General features: G+C 49.6%; 1 protein-coding gene across 2 annotated transcripts in view; it reads right to left on the reverse strand.

The window, feature by feature from the left end:
- Positions 1-218: 218 nt before the first annotated feature.
- ADISSP (adipose secreted signaling protein) overlaps positions 219-27,694 on the reverse strand; it is an 80,126-nt gene continuing 52,650 nt past the window's right edge. The window contains exons 4-7 of one of the 2 annotated variants that reach the window (XR_014515619.1): positions 22,263-22,401; positions 7,439-7,561; positions 1,831-2,460; positions 219-1,772 (exon numbers count right to left, since the gene is read on the reverse strand). Coding sequence is in view for 1 of the 2 variants with exons in the window: in XM_083459123.1 (XP_083315249.1) it covers positions 1,048-1,082; positions 2,383-2,460; positions 7,439-7,561; positions 22,263-22,401 (375 nt within the window). In the remaining variant the exon portion in view is untranslated. The remainder of the gene's footprint in view (positions 1,773-1,830; positions 2,461-7,438; positions 7,562-22,262; positions 22,402-27,694) is intronic. The other variant, XM_083459123.1, reaches the window with a different exon arrangement.

Raw genomic sequence — 27,694 nt, forward strand, 5'->3', positions numbered from 1 at the left:
GGCCTCCCACCCACAAGATTCAGACTTTGCCAATGGGGTGCCCCCTTCAGGCACTTTGTGGTACTGATGGGAGCACAGCCTGATGGGAGTTGTACTCCTCCTGGAAGGCCACAGGCTGGGGGTAGCCGGGTGCAGAGGACAAAAGACCTCACTGCAAAAGAGAAAACTTAAAACCCCAACCACATCCCCAGTCATTCCACACAGGACAGCAGAGGAGGTTTTTTTGTTCCAACTGAAGTTTATTGTTTTCCTTTAGAGATTTTTTTGCTTTTAAAAAACCCAAAAAACACACAAGTTTATTTGAATATATATATATATATATATATATATATATATTTATGTATATATGTATATAGGCACATAAAAAAACCCATTGGTTTCTTTCTTAACTATATCACATTCCTGGTCTTTGTACTATGAATCTTTTTTGAAAAAAAGAAAAAAAGTGAGAGAGAAAAGAGAATGGTTAAGAAAACACATCTGGGAGAGGAAGCGCCATGTTTAAAGACAAGGCTCCAACAAGTGAACAGAACATCTGCAGTTCTCCAGATGTTGATGGGCTTCAGCTCTCAGCAGCCTGAGACAGCGTGGCCCAATGGTTAGGGACAATGGGAGTTCAGCAACACTGGAGGGGTGCCCACCTCAGACAGATGAAACAGGGGTCAGCCATGAGTTTTGGGTCTCATCCTGCGCCCTCACCTCCCTGCTGCTCCAGAAGGGCTGCTCCTGAGAGGGCAGTGGTCTAGTTATGGGGCTGCTGAGGCAGGAGCACATCAGACTGCCTCCCTTCTACCGCTGGAGCAGATTTTTTTATTTCAAAAACAGGAGATTCTGCTGCAGGTAGTGGAAAACTTAAAATAACATTTAAAAGAGAAGGGAGAAGTAAAAAATCTAGCACATCGGTCTGTGGCAGCCTCGCTCCCTGAAGAGCTACTTTTCCAGTTGCAGGGGACCGCTTTGGGGTTGGGGGGCGAAATCCAAAAGTCAAAGCTCTTCAACCTGCCCTCTTAAGCCACGCCGTGGGTAGATTTCACTAGGAAATGCAACTCATTCCTTTCGTGTCGGGAGCGCAGGGTCCGAATCTTGAAGATGAAAAAGGCGTTGAAAAGCAAACAAGGAAGGAAGAGAGAACAAAACACATGTTTTCTGTGACGCGGGGGTTTCAAGACACCGTATGGCTTGCAAGAAGAAGAGATTCGCTCGGGGCATCTCTGGAAAGGCAACGGAGGGTTCAAGCCTCGGGAAGGAACAAACCTTCCCAGGCTACAGCAAAGCAGAAACAGGAGTTTTTTTTGTGGGGGGAGAGAGACACTCTTGCAGGGAAACCGGGCAACTTTTTCCTCCTTTGGGGGCTGCCCCATCTTTACCGTAATAATGGGCTGCCTTGTTTGGCTCTGCCAGAGGCTGAGCTGCCTGGGGGAACCTTCCCAGGAAAGTACCGCCTTGAAGGCTTGTTTGCCCTGAGGATGGGGAAGTGGGAGGCGAAAGAAAATAAGAGCACCCAAGCCAAAGGCAGGGCGGCTGTGTAAAATTGGTCCCCAGCAACTGATGCAGCCCTACGTCAGCCTCACAGAGCAGGCGCTCTCCAGGTGCTTTGGACTAGAACTCCCATCAGCCGGGAGTTGCCATCCTAAAACATCAAGAGGGCACTGGCTTGGCAAAGGCTCTCTAACTAATCCTGACCTATCTATAGCAAGGCAGGGAAACCTTAAGTTATCTGAATGCCTGGAGGAGCACAGATTTCTCTTCCTCCGAGCAGCCAGCCGAAACAGCTGTTCGGGAGCAGCCACTTGCTGGCTGTTTTGAGATGGCTGCTGGTCTCAGCCGAACAGCTGATGCGATCGGCCACTGCGCAACTTGGGAAACTGAGCCTTGCGAAAGGGCGGCCGCGGGAAACGCTTTTGCAGGCAGCGAGACGATGCTAAAACCTGGAGGAAAATCAACACACACACACACAACTGGTCTCTGGGGGTCCCCCGCGCATGTGCACCCACTTGCAGAAATTGGGGTGCGCACGGTCTTTCGGACAAAAAGCCACACATCCACAGACGCAGTTTGAAGGCCGGAGAGACGGCTCTCGCCTTTAGCCACAGAACCGCCTTTTTGAAACTGGCGGGAGGGTGGGGGGTGGGGTTAAGCGCAGCACCCCCAAAAACCCACAAGACAAGCGCCATGGGGGCAGGCACGAAACAAGCACGATCTGCGTCAGGCAGCCAGCGAACGGTTGGGGTGGGCATTCTCGTTTCAAGCTCTTTATAACCGGAAAATATTTATACATAGAAAACCCTTTGAAGGACGAGCGGGGTTCGAAGAAGAGGAGGAGGAGGAGGAAGAGGAGGTGGTGGGTTGGGGGGCAGGCCTAGTCAAAGCCGTGCCACTCACTCTGCTCCGAGTCGTACTCCGCCTCGGCCCCGATACACTTCACCCCTTCCAGAAGCATGGGGGTGCCGTGGTGGCGGTCTGCAAGGCAAAGCAGAGAGGTAGTGAAGTTAGGAAATTTCAGTAGACAAATTTTGGTCAAGCTGAAGAAAAGCACTATGGGAAAACCAAAGGCCAAAGGATTTATGGGAAATGTATATCTGTTGCTTTAACTAACTGACTCTGGGAGTGTGAATACTTATCTCATGCATCTGCAGGAAGGAAAACTTCCAGTTGATTAGTGGTGATTTAACACCTGGTTACTAAGTGCTGCCCCTGTGTGAATCAGGGCTATCAAGCCTCATTACAGGAGAAAGGAGGATCTGCTGTGTCTCTGAGAAATTTGGGAGGAACCCTTTGATCCCAAGGTCTTAGAAATAAACAAGCTTCAGCTGTCACAGGCTGAGTTATTATCCAACTAGGTGACCATTGGTAAATTTTGAATTACCGTATTTTTCGCCCTATAGGGCGCACCGGCCCATAGGGCGCACCTAGTTTGGGGGGGGGGGGTAAAGGAAAAAAAAAGCCCGAGCTTCCCCTGACCCCAGCCCCCAGAACAGGCTACTATCCGCAAGCCTTGGGAGCCCGGCGGGAACTCCCGTCGGTCTCCCCCGGTTGCGGATATCTGCCCGAAGCCCGGGGCGCGCTCCGCTGCGCTCCCCGGGTTTTGGGCTGCAGGCTGCTGTCCGCAAGCCTCGGGAGCCGGAGGGAACTCCCGCGGGCTCCCAAGGCTTGCAGATAGCTTCCTGAAGCCTGGAGAGCGAGAGGGGTCAGTGCGCACCAACTCCTCTCGTTCTCCAGGCTTCAGCGAAAGCCTGCATTCGCCCCATAGGACGCACACACATTTCCCCTTCATTTTTGGAGGGGAAAAAGTGCGTCCTATAGGGCGAAAAATACGGTAATCAGAAATTCTGATTGGTCCTTGGTTACACGTGGGGTCTTAAGGATAAAAAGCTTAGGAAAGGAGCATACATCCATCCGCCCTTCTGCCAGATTTACCACCATGCTGGCAGTCGTCATTCATGTGCGTGTTCTTTGTGATGAAGAATTCCTATTGTCTTCTTGAGATGTGGATTCAGCGAACTGTCTTAACTTTTCTTGTGTTCTCCTTTTTGTAAGTACATTTAGCTAGCGATGCTTTACAATGTTGTTATTTTCCTTTCTGAACCATATAGGAGATGTGCCTACTTTTAAGTATGTTTAATCTTGTTTTTTAAATAAATTTTAAACGGCGGATTTTCCTATTTTGTTCTGTGTGCCTTTCTGGGGAAAGTCTGAATCCAAAGTCTGACCACTTAGCCTCCTACTGAACCTGTTGAATTTCTGCCTTTAATTTATGGAACCTGTTGAATTTCTGCCTGCAATTTGTGGTAAAGCAATGCAGGGTGGGGCAGCTGGCAACAAGGAAGAGTAACCTTCTCCCTTGGGTTAATCTTCTGGGCTATCCCCGGACAAGGGAGTGGTGGCAGCAACTACCCCTTCTCTTGTGTTTTGTCCTGAAAAGTAAATGCTGTGACACCACCTTCCCTCTCTTAGCCGGGTCTCGCTGGATTGTAGGACAGAAGAGGAAGGTGGGTGTGCCGCAGCATTACTACAGGCAGCGTTGGAGAAAGAAAGAAAGACTGCTGGGGGGGGGGCTAAGGGGAGACAGGACCCACCTCCTAATTCTGTCCCGTTATGCAAGGCAGCGGCAGCCAGAAAGCAGAGAGGAAACTGTTGAGGCGACTCGCGCAAGCGAGCCAAGCTGCACAGGGAAGGGTTTAGGGAAGCTTTTAATGTTTGATGTATTACGGTATTTTAATATTTTGTTGGAAGCTGCCCAGAGTGGCTGGGGAAGCCCAGCCAGATGGGCAGGGTATAAATAATAAATTATTATTATTATTATTATTATCATTACAGTGGTGCCCCGCAAGACGAATGCCTCGCAAGACCGAAAACTCGCTAGACGAAAGAGTTTTCCGTTTTGGAGGTGCTTCGCAAAACGAATCTCCTATGGGCTTGCTTCGCAAGACGACAATGTCTTGCGAGTTCCTGCTGGTCCCCCCCCCTTTTTCTAAGCCTTTAAGCCGCTTATCAGCTGATCCGATCAGCAGATAAGCCTCTAAAAGCCGCTAATCCGCTAATCCTTCAATGGACTTGCTTCGCAAAACGAAAAAAACCGCTAGACGAAGAGAATCACAGAACGGATTCTTTTCGTCTTGCGAGGCACCACTGTATTATAAACGGTCTCCAAAAATCGTCGGTAGGCAGAACTAACTTTCATGCCTTTTGTAAAAGAAATGTTATTATGGGTAGCTGGGAAATAACTTCATGCCCCCACCTCGAGGGGGCAGTTATAGCCATCATGAAACCCAATTCCCTTTTGTTATTTCATCTCCTTTCCTGCGCTTATTAAAAACGGTGCCAGTCATTTCGCCCTCTGCAATCTTTGCTTTGATCTCCTGCAGTCAAGGGATGGAGAGCAGCGTTCAGGGTCCTTATCGCTGACACCCCCGCCTCCAGCAAACACTCATTAACCCGAGAGATAAATATCCCAACACACAGCAAGTGAGTTTAATTTCCTGAGCAGTGGAGGCTCTGCGCCAGAGGAGGATATTAATTCGGGGATATATGGGCTCAGATGCCGAAAGGTGGCATGTCCCAGGGGCACCCGGCCGGTGTGTGGTGCAGTTAAACAGGAGATTTATGCGGTGAAATGGGGGGGGGGAGCCAGGGCTGACCCACTTACACTTGCTGCGAGAGGATGTCTAAGGATCCCGTGCAACATCACAGCAGAATAGAATAGAATAGAATAGAATAGAATAGAATAGAATAGAATAGAATAGAATAGAATTTATTATTTATACCCTGCCCATCTGGCTGGGTTTCCCCAGCCACTCTGGGCAGCGTCCAACAAAGTATTAAAATTCAGTGGTCTGTTAAACATTAAAAGCTTCCCTAAACAGGGCTGCCTTCAGATGTCTTCTAAAAGTCTGGTAGTTGTTCTTCTCTTTGACATCTGGTGGGAGGGCGTTCCACAGGGCGGGTGCCACCACCGAGAAGGCCCTCTGCCTGGTTCCCTGTAACTTGGCTTCTCGCAGCAAGGGTACTGCCAGAAGGCCCTCGGCGCTGGACCTCAGTGTCCGGGCAGAACGATGGGGGTGGAGACGCTCCTTCAGGTATACAGGACCGAGGCCATTTAGGGCTTTAAAGGTCAGCACTAACACTTTGAATTGTGCTCGGAAACATACTGGGAGCCAATGTAGGTCTTTCAAGACCAGTGTTATGTGGTCTCAGCGGCCGCTCCCAGTCACAAGTCTAGCTGCCGCATTCTGGAATAGTTGTAGTTTCCGGGTCACCTCCAAAGGGAGCCCCACATAGAGCGCATTGAAGTAGTCCAAGCAGATAGCAGGACTGTCTGTGCACAGCCAAAGAGCTGAATTTTCTCACCACAAAATTGCTACGATTTTGTACCACAAAAAAGTCACAAAATCACAGAACTGCAGGGGACCCAAAGGGTTATCCAGTCCAACCCCCTGCAATGCGGGATTCACAGCTGAAGGGTCCCAGAAAAGTTGGTCATCCAGAGATGTGCAAAGCTCAGGATGGATTGTGGCAAAGGGGACACTTAACCAGGAACATAAGAAGAGCTGGTTGCTGGATCAGGCCAATGGCTCACCTAGTCCAGCAACCTCTTCTCATACTGGCCAAACAGATGGGAAACCCGCAAGCAGGATTCGAACACAAGAGCAACTCTCCCCTCCTGCGGTTTCCAGCAAGTGGGACTCAGAAGCACTGTGAAAGGAGTGAGCTCAATCGCACCAGGCCATTTGGAGCCGATTCTTTATTAGCGAAAGAAGGATCTGCACAGGAGAGTCAGGCCTAATGAGCGCAGCAACTCATCTCTGGCAGGTCTGCCCCCATGAAGCAGTTGCTGAGACTGAAGGTCCCTGATTCCCCACAGCTGCCTAAGTCCCCTCCTCTCCAGGGTTTCCCCCAGGCAATCGGAGACTGTGCCTACCTGGGAGATGGGAGCTTATCTCAGCAGGAGGGTGAGATACCCATGAGTCTTCCTCAGCCAGACTGCCTCTTGGTCTCCCTCCTCTCCTGCTTCATCTTCTGCCACTGAGTCGGGACTGCTCTCTGCCACCGACTCTCCCCGCTCACCGAGCCCTGTTACCTCTTCATCTTCCGACAATCCCCTCTTCCCAGTCTTCTCCTTCTGGCCACTTGTCATCGTCCCATCACCACTCCCCTGGCTCTGAGCCTTCTTCGCCTGGGAGTTCCCTTGGGGGTTCCCTAGCTGGTGTCCCCCCCCCCACTCCTATTGTCCAAGCAGTCCATGACACATTACTGCCTCTAGAGCACAGCCATTCTGACCGCCAGCAATGGACAGCCTCTCTCCTCCATGAATTTGCCCTGCCTCCTTTCAAAGTTGGCAGCCACCGTTGTTTCCTGAGGCAGGGAGTTCCACAGTTTAAGTATGTGCTGCGTGAAGGAGTAATAGTAAGTAATAGTAATTTATTATTTGTACCCCGCCCATCTGACTGGGTTTCCCCAGCCACTCTGAGTGGCTTCCAACGAAGATTAAAAATACATTAAAATGTCACACATTAAAAACTTCCCTGAACAGGGCTGCCTTCAGATGTCTTCTAAATGTCATATACCGGTAGTTGTTTATATCTCTTTGACATCTGATGGGAGGGCGTTCCACAGGGCGGGCGCCACTACCGAGAAGGCCCTCTGCCTGGTTCCCTGTAACCTCACTTCTCGCAGCAAGGGAACCACCAGAAGGCCCTTGGAGTTGGACCTCAGTGTCCGGGCTGAACGATGGGGGTGGAGACGCTCCTTCGGGTATACAGGACTGAGGCCGTTTAGGGCTTTCAAGGTCAGCACCAACACTTTGAATTGTGCTCAGAAACGTACTGGGAGCCAATGGAGGACTTTCTCTTTTGTGGAAAAGTGGTGGGAGTCTTCAGGTCCTCCAACGGCTTCCACAGCCCCCCCAAAAAATGTAGGCTTGAGGAACGTGGACACTTACCCATCACCCTGGCTTGCACGACCACCTTGACGGAGACTTTGTCATTGGTCTGGCTGTGCAGCACCATCTCCTCCCGGAGGACCCCTTCTTTGTGGGCGGTGTACTCGCATTTGATGTTGTAACCTGAGCGGCAGGGGGGAGACAAGAGTGGCAGGCGTCATCATACAACACCCCCGCAAGGATCACAGAAACGGCAGGCAAAGAGGCAGAGGGAAGCGTTTCCTTGACACGGCAGGTCATTAACCCGGGGAACTCCCTGCCACTGTTACGCAGAAGCTCAGCTCAGCTGCAACTCTGCACATGCCCTGGGACTAGACGACTAGGCTTTGATTTTGCTTCAGGCAAAAAACTGCAGTGGTACCGCAATGTCAGAAAGGAAGCACGCAGGTATAGAACCCAGGCGCAACTGGCAGATATAGTTAAAGGACTGAGTCCTAAGTATTGGCATTGTGGTCAAGAGTTAGGGGTATATGCACATATGTGGTGGGAGTGTATTTGTGTAAAGGAATATTGGCAAAAGATTATAAAGGTTATTTCTGATGTATTTTCAGGTTAAGATGGAAGTCAATAGAGAAATGCTTATCTAGGAATACTGGGGAATAGTAAAACAGAAAAGAAAGAGCCATTCTCTGTTAATAATTCATTCTCGAATTGCCCCCCCCCTTAAAAATAATTGCCCCCCTGTAGGGCATGTGCCCCACCTTGGGAACCACGGATTTATATCGTACCCCTTTCCTCCAAAGAGCTCATGTTGTCATGCGTAATTATAATAATGAGGCTGGTGATGATAACACCAATAATTTTATTACCGTCGTACCTCGGAAGTCAAACGGAATCCGTTCCGGAAGTCCGTTCAACTTCCAAAATGTTTGGAAACCAAAGCACGGTTTATGATTGGCTGCAGGAACCTCCTGCAGCCAATCAGAAGCCCCGTCGGATGTTCGGCTTCCAAAAATAGTTCACAAACTTGAAATGTCACTTTCAGGTTGCAACGTTCGAGAGCCAAAACGTTTGAGAACTAAGCTGCTCGAAAACTAAGGTACGTCTGTATTTGTACCCCACTCATCTGACTGGGCTTCCCCAGCCACTCTGGGCAGCTTCCAACATAATAATAATAATAATAATAATAATAATAATAATAATAATAATAATTTATTTATACCCCGCCCATCTGGCTGGGCTTCCCCAGCCACGCTGGGCGGCTTCCAACAAAATATTAAAATACAGTAATGCATTAAACATTAAAAGCTTACCTAAACGTATATGAAAACACAATGAAACATTAAACAATGGTTTAAACACGGCGCTCCCCCCCATTTAATCCACACAACAACCCTGGGAGATAGGTTAGGCTCAGAGAGGCAGGGACTGGCCAGAGCTCACACCCAGCAAGCTTCACGTCAGGATTCGAACCCGAGTCTCTTCCCAGGTCCTCACCCGGCACCCTTAACTGATGCTACAGCGCTCTGGTCAAAGCGGCAGATCCAGGCCGACCCCCCCTCACCCAAATTACAGACCCCGTTTCTACAGAGAGAGAAAGGGGGGGCGCCTCTTCTAGCTGATACAGGTGCAAAGCCAGGTGCCTTTCCTAAAAAGCTGTCATTTTTTATAAAATATGCTTGCTAATTCAAGCACTCGCTCCACATAGGCGGGGAGGGGGGCATGATTGGGCAAGACGCCCCCCCCCCACTTCCAGCAATAGGAAAAAATGACACACACACACACCCTCAAGCTTTTCTGCAAAGCAAAACCTTTTATATTTTTTTGTCACCGGTAATAATTTCGCTTGACTCAGAGGAAGATAAACACAGCCATTCATCTGGGGAGGGGCGTAATAATTTGGTGCATTCAAGGGGTGGGGGGGAAGGTTTCCAACGATCAGGAAAAATGCCTAATTTCCGCACCTGAACAATGGCGGGACTCGCTGGGCGTGGGAACAGCGCTTTGAAATTTTTCACAAATGACTCGCCTCCTACGTGTTAAATCGGCAAAGCTGGAGGGGTGTACTTAAAACTATAAGCCATTAAAGAAGACATTAATTTGGGGAGCGGGGTTTGCCTAAAGATAGAGGCAGGCTTTCAATAGGTACCTGAGGTTTGGAATATAGAGGTCTTTGGTAGAGGGAAGGATCTCACCATAATTGGTTATTGCACCTTATATGATGTGGGTTTTTTAATAAACCAAACCTAGCTTTTCCTACTGGCATGTTAAAAAGTCCAGGGAATTTTTTATATTGGGACGAATTGCCTTTGGGCAGCTACCAGCTATTCAATTTACCCCTACGCTCAAAGAGAGCAGTTCCTTCGTCTCCTTCAAGCCTTCTACTCTCCTCCTGTGTGCTAAACCTTGCACTCATAGGGTATAAGACCCCCTTGCCAGGGGAATTTAAATGGTAATGGGGGTCCTGCAGCCGCCAACTCACACCAGCCCCCATCTTCCAGGCCAGGGATTCTGGGTGGTGGGAGTGCATAGCATTGCAGAGTTGGAAGGGATCACATTCACCCAGTGCTATACCAACTGCACTGGCTCCCTGTGGAGTACAGGGTCAGGTTTAAGGTGCTGGTTTTGACCTTTAAAACCCTATGCGACCTAGGACCCTCATACCTACGGGACCGCCTCTCCTGGTATGCCCTGTGGAGGACCTTAAGGTCCACAAATGGCAACACTTTGGAGGTCCCAGGTAGCAAGATGGTTAGATTGGTTTCAACTAGCACCAGGGCCTTTTCAGTACTGGCCCCGACTTGGTGGAACGCTCTGTCCCAAGAGACCAGGGCCCTGTGGGACTTGACATCTTTCCGCAGGGCCTGCAAGACAGAGCTGTTCCGCCTGGCCTTTGCTTTGGACTCAATCTGACCCTTCTGTTTCCCTCCCCTTATGGGTTTGATCTGTGGGCTACTTTTAAAATGAGGCTGCATTTTAACCTGTATTTTAAATTGGGTGTTTTTTCTCTATTATGTTTTTATAGTAATTTTACTGGTGTTAGCCGCCCTCAGCCCGGCTCTGGCTGGGGAGGGTGGGGTATAAATAAAAAATATTATTATCATCATCATCATCATCATCATCATCATCACCATCATCATCATGCAATGCAGGAATCTCAGCTTGAGCATCCATGACAAATGGCCACCCAACTTCTGTTTAAAACCCCCCAAGGATGGAGAGTCTACCACCTTCCAAGGGAGTCCGTTCCACTGTCAAACATCTCTTACTGTCAGAAAGTTATTCCTGCTGTTGAGTCGCAAACATGGAAAAAAAATACACAACTGCAATGTAAGGAAATAAAAAATAAAAGCACACAACCAACCTCAACACCTTCCACATCCATCACAGCAAGATCTAAAATAAAGACAGCAAACAAACTCTCCTTGCTTGGAGGTTTTTAAGCAGAGGTTGGGTGGCGGACGCTTTAGCTGAGATTCCTTCATTGTGGGGGGTTGGACTGGACGACTCTGGTGGTCCCTTCCAACTTGGTGATTCTATGAAACAAAACACCCCAGCCCAGAAGTCTGCCCTTTATCATCTTGGTTGCCCTCCTCTGCACAGCTTGTCAATGTTAGGAGCGTCCTACTCTCGTGTAGGACCCTGGCAGAGACACATGCCCAGCTGGCATGTTCTCTCCCTCCTGGCTGATCGTTCGGGAGCATCAAATCTTTCTTCTGCCTGAACATCACAGCAACTGATGCCAAAAGGCATTAGCACGCTTAGGGATCCTGCAGAGTATTCACAGTTTGCGTAACAAATTCAGTAGCACAGCATTTTGGCTAATACAGTCATACCTTGGCTTACAGACGCTTCAGGTTGCGCGTTTTCGTGTTACGGATGCGCCGAAACCCGGAAGTACCGGAACAGGTTACTTCCGTGCTTTGATGCTCACGCATTGAAAAAAGTCATACTTTGTGCATGTGCAGAAGCGCCAAATCGCAACCCGCACTTGCAGACTTGGTGCTGCGGGTTGCGAATGCTGCAGGTTATGAACGTGCTTCCCGCACGGATCACACTCGCAACCCAAGCATCCACTGTATGGACTTAACAGTCAATATCCTCCTTAAACGGTGGCACTCAGAACTGGACACGGTACCCCAGAATAGAGTCAGAATACAGAGAGGAACTATTGCTTCCTGTAATCTGGACACTAGACTTCTGCGAGACTTCTGCGGACGCAGCCTTTATTCGCAGTAGACTTTTTCTGCTGCATCACACTACTGACTGTCGCAAGCCGTAATTACAGGAACATGCCCATCGTCAGGACGGATGGGGTGCCTGCGGAGGAGAATGTACGTATCGCAAAGGACATTTACGGGGTGCCCCATCGGCGCATCTCGATCCCTTGCTTGGCAGGCCAGAAGGACCCTCCCCAGCCTCGGAGGAGCTGGCTGCCAGCCTGGAGCTGTTGCCACCAGGAGGGGTGCCCAACTACAGCCTTGCGCCATCTCCAAAATGGGGGGGGGGGTGGATGGAGAAAGGCGTTGCCGCCTGCTGCAAGCCAGCCTTCTGAAAAGGGCAGCGCATCACCGAGAAAAGTATTCCTGGCACGTCCGGAACACTCTGCAGAAGATCAATGCCTTGACTCAAATGCCAGAGGGCTGCCTCTCTGTGCCAATCAGATGTAGCCCTGTGTGGCAGGTGAAATGTACGGCGCACCCTTAATCCATCTCTTGCCGGCCCGGCAGAAGGGGTGGAAATGCATGCGCTTTGTTTTCCTGCTGCAAGAAGCCACAGGGCGGGGGGGAGGCAGCCAAGGAAAACTGCAAAGAGATAAAAGGAGCAGCAATGTTTGAATCACTGCATAGTAGAGGTGGAAGGGGCCAGAGGGGGCATCTATTCTAGTCCCACCCCCAGCAGTTTGAGTTCAGGAGTCGGAGGGGGCTCTTCCTTGCTCCCCCTTTCAGAAAAAATAGGCACACTGCCCAGACTCCCCCCCCCCCCCGGGAGGCTGCCTCTGTGACTTCACCGCCGGAGGCACACTCCATTGTCTCTCGAGGCAGACAGATGCCAGCTTCTTTACGCTGCATACAGCTAAACCGTGGAACTTGCTGCCACAGGAGGCATTGATGGGCACTGACTTTGTTGTTGTTTAGTCGTTTAGTCATGTCCGACTCTTCGTGACCCCCTGGACCAGAGCATGCCAGGCACTCCTGTCTTCCACTGCCTCCTGCAGTTTGGTCAAACTCATGCTGGTAGCTTCGAGAACACTGTCCCACCATCTCGTCCTCTGTCGTCCCCTTCTCCTTGTGCCCTCCATCTTTCCCAACATCAGGGTCTTTTCCAGGGAGTCTTCTCTTCTCATGAGGTGGCCAGAGTACAGTCATACCTCGGTTGAATGTGCTTCAGGTTGAGCGTTCGCAAGTTACGCTCTGCGGCAACCCGGAAGTAACGGAGCGTGTTACTTCCGGGTTTCGCCGCTCGCACATGCGCAGACGCTCAAAATGACGTCATGTGCATGTGCGGAAGCGGCAAAACGCGACCCACGCACGCACAGTCGCGTCTTACGTTCTATTCAGGATGCAAACAGGGCTCCGGAACAGAGCCCATTCGCATCCCGAGGTACTACTGTATTGGAGCCTCAGCTCCAGGATCTGTCCTTCCAGTGAGCACTCAGGGCTGATTTCCTTCAGAATGGAGAAGTTTGATCTTCTTGCAGTCCAGGGGACTCTCAAGAGTCTCCGACTTGGATGGTTTTAAAAGTGGCTCAGACACATTCTTGGAAGGGATGGGTACTCACGGCTCCTAGCCATGCTTTGCCCTCCACAGTCCGAGGCGGCAATGCTTCTGAAACCAAAGGAGCAGACAGCGCTCTGGGTTCGAGTCCTGCTTGCGGGTTTCCCACCGGGGCAAGCGCTCAGCCACAGTGAGAACAGGATGCTGAACTACACAGCCCACCAGCCTGATCCAGGAGACCCCTCTTATGTTCTTCAAACGCCTGGAGGGCACCAGGTTGGCGAAGGCTTCTCTGAGAACACCTCTGGCAGCGACTCTTTCAGGGAATGAGAAGCCTGGGAGGGGTGGCTGTGTTTAGCGGCTGTGAGCTGCTGGGTGCATCTCAACATGCCGCCAAATTCCCTGTCATCACAATCCTCTTCCATGTAGCGTATCATTAGTCACCCTCCGAGGCTAAATATAAAAACAAACTCATTGCACAGAAGCCAGAAGGCTTCACAATCTTGAATCCTTCTACCCCGTTTGAGTCACGACTGAAGAGAAACCTCCACAAATGGAAGCGTCTCCTGTTTTCTCAACAAATGCATTCTCCCAGCGCAAGACGTCCACTCGTTTTTCTAGGGGGTAATTGGGAAATAAGCAAAGCGGGAATCGGCATATAGGTTAGGGCTGCAATCCAATCAGGTTTTTCGGGACATAGCTGGCATCCGGGCGGAATTTTCGGAAGTTGATTAAAATATCGGGGGGGGGGGAGGACGGGACTGGGAGTGTGGCAGCTCATATCAAAAGTGTTGATTTTGGGGGTGAATTTCTGAAAAGTAGCTAAAAAACTTGAATATTTTGCAAAAAAAACCAACAACCCTAAACCCCAAAACCCAACAACTTTTGTGGCCTAAACAGGGCTGCCTTCAGATGTCTTCTAAGAGTCTGGTAGTTGTTGTTCTCTTTGACATCTGGTGGGAGGGCATTCCACAGGGCGGGTGCCACCACCGAGAAGGCCCTCTGCCTGGTTCCCTGTAACTTGGCTTCTCGCAGTGAGGGAACCGCCAGAAGGCCCTCGGCGCTGGACCTCTTGATCTAATCTTTTATCATGTTACACTTTCATGGGGTCCCTTGCAGACATTGCTGCTTGCTTCCTGTATAGGGAAGGGGGTGTTAAAAAGAAAATGTTTAATGCTTTATAATGTTTTTATATGTTTTGGAAACCGCCCAGAGTGGATGGGGCAACCCAGTTAGATGGGCGGGTTATAAATGATAAAATTATTATTATTCTTTCTAAAAAGAAGACCCCAGAAGGGAACCAGCCTCCGATATCTGCCCTTTCCACTCATATACTCAACATGACTTGGCTGGAGAAGTGTATTGCAACGTTGAGAGATGCAAAAGTTTCGAAGGAGGGACGCACCTTGCATCTTGTTTTGTGAAGAGCCGATTATGTAAGGCCCACCTTTCCACGCAAATCGAATCGAATTCGTCACCCCTTCGTGAGTTACACAGAATAATAGTAACTTTTTTAGCTATACCCTTGCCCATCTGACTGGGTTTCCCCAGCCACTCTGGGCGGCTTCCAGTACATATTTTAAAAGATGCACTGAATCAGAAGGCAGATGGGTTCTGCTCTGCCACACTGGGACTGTGTGTGTTTTTGCGCGTGAAAACAAGGCAAGGCCCCAACAGCTGAATCATTCATTCGGTTTGTTTAAAGGTGGAGGCAAAGACTGAAAAAACGAAGGCACAAAGGACAGAAAATAGAGGCGATCACAACCAGAGGCTGGAAGAAATACGTTCAAAAGAAAACACTGAGTCTATACTGGCTGGGGCTGATGGGAGTTGTAGTTCAACAACATCAGGAGGGCACCGGAATGGCAAGGGTAGCTTGACACCTTTAGGTAAAGGTAAAGGGGCCCCTGACCACTAGGTCCAGTCATGACCGACTCTGGGGTTGCGGCGCTCATCTCGCTTTACTGGCCAAGGGAGCCAGCGTACAGCTTCCGGGTCATGTGGCCAGCACGACTAAGCCGCTTCTGGCGAACCAGAGCAGTGCACGGAAACGCCGTTTACCTTTCCGCCGGAGCGGTACCTATTTATCTACTTGCACTTCGCGCTTTCGAACTGCTAGGTTGGCAGGAGCAGGGACCGAACAATGGGAGCTCACCCCATCGCAGGGATTCGAACCGCCAACCTGATCGGCAAGCCCTAGGCTCTGTGGTTTAACCCACAGCGCCACTCGCATCCCCCTTTACACCCTTAAAGGACGATGTGTGGCAGGCATGTCCAACAGGTAGGTCGTGATCTACTTTGACTCCCCTAAAAAAAAAGCTCCACAACTTTTCACTGCACCCCTAAAAAATGGGGCTTTCCTTCCTAACAAAAGCTCAACAACTTTGACCTGAACCCCCAAAAAGGAGGTAGATCACTGCCAGTTTTTAACTCTGTGAGTAGATCACAAGTCTCTTGGGAGTTGGCTACTCCTGATGTATGGTATTGCCTTCCCGAATCTGACTGTGCCCCCTCCTGCCTAGATCCAAACAGTCAGCCATTGGCCTCGAAAACAAATCCCTTCCACCCTCCAGAAAAGGCCACCTGAGCATCTCTTGATGGCTCTTCCAGGTGCAGACAGGAATACCAAGAACTACTCAACAACACAATCCCCTTGGCCTTGTCTGGCGCAAACCACCAGGTACCCCTAGCTGAGCAAAATGCACGATAAAGCATAAAAACGTAATTTGAGGCTTCGACAAGGACTAGAACCCCCAGGCGCCTTTTATCTGATTTGGCCATCTTTTGTGACTCACACAGCGGAACCGTCATTTTCGAGGCAGCCCTCGTCGCAAGGCCTGGCAAATCCAGAACGAGACCTGATAATCTGACAGCGCTGATCGTCTCATTCTTTTAACCCGTGTGCACTCATCCTGCACTCCTCTTTTATGGATTTGCTTTTAACCTTTTGCTTTTTGTCTGTTGCTCTAATTGTTCTCTCTGTTTTATGCCCTTTATAAAACAAAGCAGAAAGCTTTACAATAAAAAGATAGCAAGCAACACAACCCCCTTGCACACAGCATCAGGTGCCCCTCCCTGAGCAAAATGTGCAATTTGCATAACGGCAAAGCCGGCCCCATATATTTTGGCAAGAGAAAATGGAAGGGGAGAGCAAGCGAGAGAAAATCAGCCGAGTGACTGATTACTCCACAGAGATCTGGCAATTCCAGAGGGGCTGGAAGAGCACGTCTTGTGCACTTCTGGGATCACAACACATCCAACCTGCCACGGATGACGCAGCCGACGCCACAGCAAAGATTGCAGAAATGATCTAATTATCCAATTCTGTGCAGAGAGCGGACCTGCACCCTGTTTCTGCCGCTGCAACAGCAGGGAGAGATGCGAGACGAGCCGCTTTGCCAGCAGCTGCAGAGAGTAAACATGCAAACCGATGACTCATCTTGTCACATTAAAACTTGCGCACCAAAGTGGCCTTCCTTTCGCGGCGCACGGCAAGATCCCTTGATAATCAGAAGCATCTCAAGGAAATTGGGTTCGGAAAGACAGTTTTGCAGAGCACAAATCGCTAGATGGCTCTGCGCTGCCTCCATGGTTTGAGGCAGCAATGATTCTGAATCCCAGTTGCTGGAGATTTCTTCTTTTTCCCATTCCAGTGGGAAAAAGGGAGAGTTGCTATAGTGCTCGGATCCCTCTTGTGGGTTTCCTACAGTTGGCCACTCTGAGAATGGGATGCTGGACTACATGGGCCAATGGTCTCATCCAGTAGCCTCTTCTTATGTTCTTAGACCCAAAAGAGTAGTCTTCCCCAACCAGATGTTTTCGGCTGCTGCTCCAAGCTGTGCTGGCTGGGGGCGATAGGAGCTATAGCCCCAAACATCTGGAAGGCAGCAGGATGCTACAAAGGAACTATAATAATATAATAATAATAATAATAAAAATAATAAATTTATATCCCACCCTCCCCAGCTGAAGCCGGGCTCAGAGTGGCTATCAACAATAAAAGTAACACAGCATTCTAAAATCAATTCATTCTAAAATCAATTCAAAATCAAATTAATGGCAACCATTGGGCTAGAGTTCTGTGAGGATTACCAAAGGAGGGGGTCAGACTGTGCCTTGGCCAAAGGCCTGGTGGAACAGCTCCATCTTGCAGGCCCTGCAGAAAGATGTGAAGCCCCGCAGGGCCCTAGTCTCTTGTGACAGAGCGTTCCACCAGATCGGGGCCACGGCCGAAAAAGCCCTGGCTCTGGCTGAGGCCAGCCTAACCTCCCTGTGGCCCGGGAGACCAGGCTCAGGGCGGCTAACACCAAGTATAAAAACAATTGATTAAAATACAACTTAAAAAACAAGATTAAAATACAACATTGAAATACAGCCTCATTTCAGTAGGAACTCAAATCAAAAACTATTGGGGGGATGAAAACGTCAAGTCTTCACCAAGGCGAACTATCCAGACTGGTCCTACGTGGGCCAGAAAAAAGCCAGGGAAGTCCCCAAATAGGAGTTCCATCACAGAAGGAGAAAGGAAAAAGGAAGTGGGGGAAGGGATCAAGTTGATTCCAAGCCAAAGGCCAGGTGGAACAACTCTGACTTCCAGGCCCTGCGGAAAGAAATCAGATCCTGCAGGGCCCTGGTCTCATGAGACAGAGCGTTCCACCAGGCTGGGGCCAGTGTTGAAAAGGCCTTGGCTCTGGTTGAGGCTAATCTAACTTCCTTAGGGCCTGGGACCTCTAGGGTGTTGCTATTTATGGAAACTTAAGGTCCTCCCTACGGCATACCGGGAGAGGCGGACACGTAGGTACGAGGGTCCTAGGCCACATAGGGCTTTGAAGATCAAAACCAGCACCTTAAACCTGACCCTGTTGTCCACCAGGAGCCAGTGCAGCTGGAAAAACCCCGTGAGGACCCTGTGAGGAGCCTTGCTGCAGCCTTCTGCACCCGCTGGAGTTTCTGGAACAGCTTCAAGGGCAGCCCCACGTAGAGCGAATTACAGAAGGCCCTCGGAGCTGGACCTCAGTGTCTGGGCTGAACGATGGGGGTAGAGACGCACACCTGCCACCCCCACAAACCCCGACCTACACCCTGCTTCAAGCGAGAGATAATCCCAAACAGGAAGACAAGGTTCTTCCTTCCCAGCCGTATTCTGCAGGCCAGCCTGCGCTTCCCAGATCAAACCTCCCTCGCATTCCACCCGGCTGGAGAAAACAACAGGCACCTGATCGCTCACATCCATCATCGTGTCCCTTCACAGCTTTTGTAGAGGCTGCATGTTTCCTGCATCCGGTCTCCTGGGGGCACAGCATGCCCCAAATCGTAGGCTTCAACAGAGCAACACAACTTCTCATTGAGGAGAAGTAAGAAACCCAGCTGTGTCTCTCTTGCAAAATGCCAAAGAAAGCGAATCTTGTGTTGTTCCTCCCCAGGAAGAGGCGTGCGAGAGCAACCCGTAGGACATAATGTCCTGGGGATAACAGTTTGCAATGTGGGAGGTTGCAAACCATCTGAAAGGCCCCCAAACCTGTTGTGAGCAGAGTCAGGCCTCTTAGGAAGTTGCCTTATAGCCAGGTTGCCTTGGTCTGGAAACCCAGCCTTATGAGGAGCGCTTGAAGGAGCTGGGTATGTTTTGCCTGGAAAAGAGGAGGCTGAGCGGAGATAGAAGAACCATCTTCAAGTATCTCAAGGGAAGATTGGGGGGGGGGGGTAGGACTCAAACCAGTCAATTCAAGTTACAGTGGTACCTCGGGTTAAGAACTTAATTCGTTCTGGAGGTCCGTTCTTAACCTGAATGAATTAATTTTATTATTACGGTCACAGACCAGTTCCGGGTCACTTACAATATCAGGAAAATCATAAAATACAACAGGAATACATTGAATTGCAATTAGGTACAACAGAGACAAATCAGATATAGCGGCAGTTAAAAAAATATATATTAAATCTTGATCACTGAAATATAACCTAAAAATATCATTTATAAAACCTTAATCATTTTGGTAGTACAGCTTGTTCCCTAAGTTTTATGGCAGTCGCACAGAATTTGGCCACCCTGAGCGTGATCTCCAGATCCTTGTCCTTTACCAGGAGTTTTAGACATTGAAGTTCGGACCCATTTGGAGATTTTTGTATAACAAGAGTGATAAATACTGAGCGTATATCCCCGTAGAAACAGCAGTGTAACAAGACATGAGAGACAGTTTCTACCTCCATCAAGCCGCAGGGGCAGACTCGTTCCACGTCCAGTTTACCCTCGAATCTGCCCTGCAATGAGGCAGATGGTAGCACATTTAATCTAGCCAGGGTAAATGACTGTCTGTATTTGAGTATTGTTCTTAACCTGAAACTGTTCTTAACCTGAAGCACCACTTTAGCTAATGGGGCCTCCTGCTGCCGCCGCCGGAGCACGATTTCTGTTCTCATCCTGAAGCAAAGTTCTTAAGCCGAGGCACTATTTCTGGGTTAGCGGAGTCTGTAACCTGAAGCGTATGTAACCTGAGATACCACAGTACAAGAAAGGAGATTCCGACAGAACATCAGGAAGAACTTTCAACAGTGAAACAGTTTCCCTCAGAAGGTGATGGAATCGCCTTGCTTGGAGGATTTTAAGCAGAGGTTGGACGGCCACCTGCCATGGATGCTTGAGCTGAGATTTCTGCACTGCAGGGGGTTGGACTAGATGACCTTTGGGTCTCCTCCAACTCTGAGATTCTGTGAGGTATGGACACCCTCTTCTTAGAGTGGCCAGCCAGATGCCCATGAGGGGAAGCCCGCAAGGAAAATCCAAGAACAAGAACACACTCCCCACTTGTGATTCCCAGCGTTCCCTCTGACCGAGTCAGACCATTGGTCAGCACTGCCTATACCAGTGGCTCCCAATTCTTTTCAGGGCACCGCCTGCTTGGCTCCAGGAACTCATCCCCAGTGCCCTGCTCCATCTTATAAACCGCTCTCAAGTTGCCTCTTGCCTTTTCTGCAAAGTAGGAAGTCCCAGAGAGGAATCGCTCCACCTCCTTGGTCATTTTAGCAGTGGCGTAGCGTGGGGGGTGCAGGGGGGGCGGCCGCACTGGGCGCAACATCTGGGGGTTAGGGTTAGGGGGCGCAAATCCATGGGTTAGGGGGCGCAAATTACTTGCCTTGCCCCGGGTGCTGACAACCCACGCTACGCCACTGCATTTTAGTAGCTGTTTCCCAGGTTGCACTGAGCCTTTTTGAGCTACACAACATCCCTTTTGAGGCAAGGCAGTCAGAACGGTACCTTGTATATTCTAAACGCAATTGCAGCACAGATTCGTACAGAGGGAAAGTCAGAACCAAGAGGGGAAACACTGGGTGTGTGTGTGTGTGTGTGTGTGTGTGTGTGTGTGTGTGTGTGTTTTTAAGAGGATCAATAAAACAGGTGGAAGAAGACTGGAAGAAGTTTAAGGAATATTTGAAAAAATATGTTAATATTTAAATCTTAGAATAGCTTTGGAACTGGATTTGGGCTGTAGGGTTAGAAGTAGAAGACAGTGTATTTTAAAATAGCATTACAGTGGTACCCCGCAAGACGAATGCCTCGCAAGACGGAAAACCCGCAAGACGAAAGGGTTTTCTGTTTTGGAGGCGCTTCGCAAGACGAATTTCCCTATGGGCTTGCATCGCAAGACGAAAGCCCATAGGGAAATGCTGGCGGTCGGGAGCAAAGACTTTCACCCACAGCCGGCCTTCAGAAGAGGACCTCTTCTGAAGGCCGGCGGGGGGCAAAAGTCTTTGCTCCCCCCCGCCTGCCTTCCCCACCCCCGCCGGCCCCAGGCGATCTTAAAATGCTGGCGGGCGGGAGCGAAGCGTTCGCTGCTGACCCCCAGCATTTTAAAATCTCCCCGTGTCCCGGGGAGGTTTTAAAATGCTGGGGGTCGGGAGCGAAGCGCTGCCGACCCCCAGCATTTTAAAATCTCCCCATGTCCCGGGAAGGTTTTAAAATGCTGGGGGTCGGCAGCGCTTCGCTCCCGACCCCCAGCATTTTAAAACGCTGTTCCGAAGGGGGGGGCGGGGACACCTGCCCCAGCCGCCCCACTTCGGAAAGCTGTTCCGAAGCGGGGAGGGGGGGCGGGGACACCCGCCCCAGGCGCCCCACTTCGGAACGTTGTTCCGAAGCGGGGAAGGGGGGCGGGGACACCCGCCCCAGCCGCCCCACTTCGGAAAGCTGTTCCGAAGCGGGGAGGGGGGCGGGGACACCCGCCCCAGCCGCCCCACTTCGGAAAGCTGTTCCGAAGCGGGGAGGGGGGGCGGGGACACCCGCCCCAGCCGCCCCACTTCGGAAAGCTGTTCCGAAGCGGGGAGGGGGGGCGGGGACACCCGCCCCAGCCGCCCCACTTCGGAAAGCTGTTCTGAAGCGGGGAGGGGGGGCGGGGACACCTGCCCCAGCCGCCCCACTTCGGAAAGCTGTTCCGAAGCGGGGCGGGGGCGGGAACACCTTCTGAAGGCGGGCAGGGGGCGAAAGTCTTTGTCCCCCCTGCCTGCCTTCCCAGGGGCTTTTAAATCGCCCCTGACAGCGGAGAAGTCCTCCGCTGTCCCAGGGTTTTTTAAAATGCTGGGGGTGGGAAGAAAAGCCCTTGTCCCCCCCCCCCACAGCCTTCAGAAGAGGTCCGGGGACAGACTGTCCCCGGACCTGGTCTGAAGGCGGTTTCCCTAGGAACGCATTAATTGATTTTCAATGCATTCCTATGGGAAACCGTGCATCGCAAGACGAAAAAACCGCAAGACGAAGAGACTTGCGGAACGAATTAATTTCGTCTTGCGAGGCACCACTGTATTTGTAAGTGATAAAATGTGAAGATTTTTATGGTTAAAGTAAGTGCGATTAAAAAAATGGTTAGAAATTATGATATATGCAAACTGCTAAAGATGAGGCAAAATGAAAATCAGATAGGGGGGACTTGGGAAAGCTCACCTAACAAGGTTTAGAAAAAAATAAGGATAATACAAGAATCTGTTTGTGTTGTTTGTTTTTCTGTTTGTGTTGTTTATTGGTGTTATAAAATGATATTTTTTTAAAAAAATAACACAAAACAAAACAGGGTTTTCAGGACATAAGGAAGAGCATTTTAAGAAACGGAGAATCTCAAAACCACAGGAAAGGGTCCCCATCATCTCACAGTGCGGAAGGTGTTGCAAGGCAGAAAGACCTTACCTTCCTTTGCAGGCACTATGCTGGTCACGCGGAGATTCAGGTTGGCCAGCTGAGCAGCACAGACATCGTGCCCCAGCCGCTGCACAAAGGGCAGGTGGAAGGTGATCTCGTACTTGTGCAGGATCTTCAAGAACCCAACCTGGAGAAGGAGAAGGGGCAAGAGAACCAAGGTAGCACTGTAATAATAATAATAATAATTGCACAAGTGCATTGCCGCAAACTCAGAAGTGACAGGAAGGGGGAGGGCGCTCCACAAGATGACCCAGAATGCAACCCCCACACAAATCAGGGGGTGTCTAATGCCATTATAATATTGTCAAGTTATACTTCAAATTCCTTTCCTTATACAGTGGTACCTCGGGTTAAGTACAGTGGTGCCTCGCAAGACGAAAAGAATCCGTTCTGTGATTCTCTTCGTCTAGCGGTTTTTTCGTCTTGCGAAGCAAGCCCATTGACGGATTAGCGGATTAGCGCTATTAGAGGCTTTTAGCGGCTTATCTGCTGATCGGATCAGCTGATAAACGGCTTAGCGGCTTAGAAAAAGGGAGGGGAAGAAAAAAACCCAGCAGGAACTCGCAAGACATTTTCGTCTTGCGAAGCAAGCCCATAGGAAATTCATTTTGCGAAGCACCTCCAAAATGGAAAACTCTTTCGTCTAGCGAGTTTTCCGTCTTGCGAGGCATTCGTCTTGCGGGGCACCACTGTACTTAATTAGTTCTGGAGGTCCATTCTTAACCTGAAACTGTTCTTAACCTGAGGTACCACCTTAGCTAATGGGGCCTCCCGCTGCCGCTGCCATCCCACCACAGTACGATTTCTGTTCTCATCCTGAAGCAAAGTTCTTAACCCGAGGTAATATTTCTGGGTTAGCGGAGCCTGTAACCTGAAGCATCTGTAACCTGAGGTACCACTGTAATCCCTAGAGTGGAGTCTGCCTTTTTCACAGCCCCCCCCCCCCCACACAGTGGGTCCACACCTTCATCGAGCTATCTTCATCGAGCCCCCAAGGTCTCATTCCTGGTCCATCACCGCCAGTTCAGACCCCATGGGTGAATATGCAAAATTAAGATTAATTACCCTGCATCGCTGTGCCCTCATTGACATGAAACTGCATTTCCTGCTTTTCCACCCATTCGTTCCGTTTGGAGATTCCCTTCTAGAGCTCTCCACAATCTCTTTTTGTTTTAACGGCCCTGAAGAACTCAGCAACAATTTATCCTGACGCACAATGTTTTCAGGGACACCCACACAGCAGTTGGCTGTCAACCCTCTGCGACTCATGCACACCAATGTTTTCTGCGGCACCCCCGCAAAACACCACCGTCAACAAAACACCGTCGTCTCATACAAATCTGGATTTTACCATTTCCACTGACTTTTCTTCCTGATTGGATTTTCAGGGGAAACGGTGAACCGGGATTAAACCGGGGCGTGCGGTTTGCGTTATACGGGACGGCCTTTTGCTGAAGGCCATTGGCAAGACGTTTACGCCCAGATTTGAGGCCCCTGATGAAACAGGCGGACTGGAAACAGGGTCAGCGTGAGAGCCAGCCTGGGAGGGTGTAAGGCTGGCAGCCCTCCCTGCTTGCCTCTGAGCGGAAACAACTCACCCGGTTATGGCAGGTGGAGAGGGCTGGATGCACGGCACATTAGGCGTAATCGCGCAATTACATCCGAAAGGCAGAAATTAGGCATAATTTATATAATTGCTTCAAGCGCAGAGCTTGGCTTCCCAGGGCAAATGATTTGAGGCAGCAAGAAAGGGGATGAAGACGTCTTGGGCTGCGGAAAGACTCACACGGTCCTTTTTTTAAAAAAAAAAAAAACGGAACGGCAGGCAATGAGAACACAAAGTACATTGGAGCCTCCGGATACGAATTAAATTCGTTCCGGGGGTCCGTCCACAACCCGAAAAGTCCATCGGCAGAGGCGCCGCTACTGCGCACAAGCGCAGCGCAATTGAGCACTTCTGCGCACGGTGCTCAGATCGCTTCTGCGAATGCGTGCGCAGTTTGCAGCGTTCATAAACCGAAAGTTACGTATCCAGAGTGGTACATAACTAGAGGGACCACTGTAGTGCCAATGGGAGCTGTAGCCCTAAATATGTGGAGGGCACCAAACTGGCAAAGAAGGGGCATCTTTAGCCAGGAACCCCCAACGGTGGGCCCTGAGGATCATCTAGTCTAACCCCCTCCTCTGCAGAATTATGCAGCTGTCCCTTACAGGGATCGAACCTGCAACCTTGGCGTTATCAGTGCCATGCTCTAACCAACTGAGCTATCCAGACATAGGATGTGAATCAGACGCAGGCCTGGTTAAGGCCGCTGAAAGCTGGTTCCTGCATAAAAAGTCCGGAAACCAAGGCTTTTGAGGAAGGGCTGAAGGAGTTGGGAGTGTTTAGATTGGAAAAGTGGAGACGGAGAGGAAATAGGACAGGCATCTTCAAATATCTGAAGGGCTAGACCCATGGAAGATGGAGCAAGCTGGCTTTCTGCTGCTCCAGAGGACCCAAATCAATGGATTCAAATTACAGCAGTGCCTCAGATTTCGAACAGCTTAGTTCCCTAATAACTCAGAACCCAAACACTGCAAACCCGGAAGTAGGTGTCCCGGTTTTCAAACTTTGTCCCGGAAGCTGATCATGCTCCTGCGCAGGACATTTGAGTCCCCCGCATAGTAATTAAGGCTTATTTGCTCCCGTTTCTACCCTTAAGCGGCAAATTTAAGTCATCCCTCCCCCAACCCTAATTAAGGCTTATTTGCTCCCGTTTTACCCTTAAGCAGCAAATTTTAGTCCGTCCCCCCCCCCCATCATAATTAAAGCCTTCCACTTCTGATTGCAATGTTCTGAGGTGATATTCAGTGCGTTTGTTTTTGCTATTTCTTGCGTCTTTGTTTGTGTGGCTTTTTCATTTTTGTGCCTATGGCTTGTTTTTCGTTTTATGATCGATTGATTGATTGTGTGACTGCGGAAATGGATAAAAGCCCCCCATCCAAACAATGACTATAATCAGCGCAGGTAAGAAAAAAAAATAAGTTTTTAAGTTTAATTATCTACAATAATGTCATATTTATTTTATAGCACAGAACATTTGATTATTGCTTTCATTTTATGGAACAATGGTCTTGTTAGATAGTAAAATCCATGTTAAATTGCTGTTTTAGGGGTTGTTTTTATAAGTCTGGAATAGATTCATCTGTTTTGCATTACTTTCTATGGGAAAGCGCACCTTGGTTTTGGAACGCTTTGGTTTTGGAATGGACTGCCGGGACGGATTAAGTCTGAGAACCAAGGTAGACAAAAGGAGATTCAGACTAAATGGTAGGAAGAACTCTCTGACGGCAAGAGAAGACTGACAGTAAATAAGACTGAATGCCCGTGGGTGGGTGGAAGATGGCAGGCTCTCCTTCACTGGAGAGGTTGGCTGGGCATCTGTCCAGGATTCTTTGGCTGCAGGTTCTTTTGCAAGGGGTTGGACTAGATGTCCACTGGCGGTCCCTTCCAACTATTTTATGGTTCTATGGCTGGGACCAGGGCGGTTGGGTCCTCCATTTCCTAACGAGACACTCAAAGCATGTACAAATAATAAATAATTAATAATAATAATAATAATAATAATAATAAATTTTGTTTATACCCCGCCCTCCCGCCCAGTAAAAACATAATGGGGGGGGACCCGATTTAAAATACAGGTTAAGATGCAATTTTAAAATGCAGCCTCATTTTAAAAGTAGCCCATAGATCAAGACCATAAGGGGAGGGAAACATAAGGGTCAGACTGAGTCCAAACCAAAGGCCAGGTGGAACAGCTCTGTCTTGCAGGCCCTGTGGAAAGATGTCAAGTCCCTCAAGACACAAAAGCACCTCTCTGCTCTGAGCCGGATGTGGCAAGAGCCAGACCAGGAGCAAAAATCTCTCTCTCTCTCTCTCTCTCTCTCTCTCTCTCTCATGATACCAGATTCACACAGTTTCCTGCTCCAAGTATGAAGAAGCAAAGATGAGGCGGGCGAAAACCGCTCTGCAAATGTCCCAAAACATTTCCAGCTGCACGTCGGCAGCCGTTAAGCTGCACCAGCCTGGCTGCTTTCGCAGTTTCTTTGATCACGGCGAGGCCTTAATGTGTTAGCAATGGCGCGCATCAGTAAATGAGATTCGGTGCCTGAAAAGAGCCCAGAAGGGGGGGTGGCGGGGGGGGAGAGTAATCTGGGCGACTCGTTGGAAAGCAGATCTGCTTCTGCAGAAACGCCTCCGTCCAGGTTGAGAAAGTGGCTGAAGACTAAAAGCAGTTTAATAATAATAATAATAAGATGTACTTCACAGGCCTTCCCAATAAATGCTTTGCTGCGATAATACTTAGGTCTGCTTAATAATAGCCTTGATGAAGGGAGCGCTGCACTCAAGCAGCCCAGATCCTGGCCAAGTCAAGCGTCATTTTGCAACCGGCGTAGATCACACACTCCATACGGCAAGGGACTCTAGCTCAGTGGGCAGAGCAGGTGTCTGGCATGCTGGTGGCCCCGGGTTCAGTCCTAGCATCTCCAGTTTAAAACCTCACTTCGCTTAAGACTGAGGAAAGCCACTAACTCTCAGAGCAGATAAAGTCGGCATGAACAGGCAACATGCTAAATAAACCATAGTTTAGCAAGCTGTGGGGGGAGTTCAGAATCTTTTGTTTCGCTTTCGGCAAGCCACAGTTTCCTGTGCTATCGAAACCCAGAACAATGGCCATCTAACTGTGGTTAGTTAACAGGCTTCAGAAACTGTGAAATGGCACTGGCCTGCTTTAAGCTAACCACAATTAAGGACAGGCTGTCTGTCAATCTGGGCCACATGACGAATCACAGTTAACTCAGGAGGAGGGGACTAGGCTGATTCACTTCTCTCTGCCATGGTTTAGGGTGGCGCTTCAAGGCAGCCTAGCCTAACCTGGGGCTTCCTATGTCCATCATAAAAAGAAATCAGTGGCATTGTGCGGAGAGATAACTCAAGTGTTTTGAACACAGGAGGCCCCAGGCTGAACACACAGAACCTCTGGCTAAAAATAATAATTTAATATTTATACCCCACCCATCTGGCTGGGCTTCCCCAGCCACTCTGGGCAGTTTCCAACAAAATATTAAAATACAGTAATGCATCAAACATTAAAAGCTTCCCTAAACAGGGCTGCCTTCAGATGTCTTTTAAAAATAGGGTAGCTGCTTATTTCCTTGACATCTGGTGTCAAAGAAGCTGGTAAAATGCGGTCTTGACTATGCTACCACTCAGTGGATTTGTAACTGGCTGACTGACCGAACCCAAAGGGTGCTCATCAATGGTTCCTCTTCATCCTGGAGAAGAGTGACTAGTGGGGTGCCACAGGGTTCTGTCTTGGGCCCGGTCTTATTCAACATCTTTATCAACGACTTGGATGATGGACTCAAGGGCATCCTGA

This window comes from Podarcis liolepis (genome assembly GCF_965112155.1).
Source record: "Podarcis liolepis genome assembly, chromosome: 9".
Classification (NCBI taxonomy): domain Eukaryota; kingdom Metazoa; phylum Chordata; class Lepidosauria; order Squamata; family Lacertidae; genus Podarcis; species Podarcis liolepis.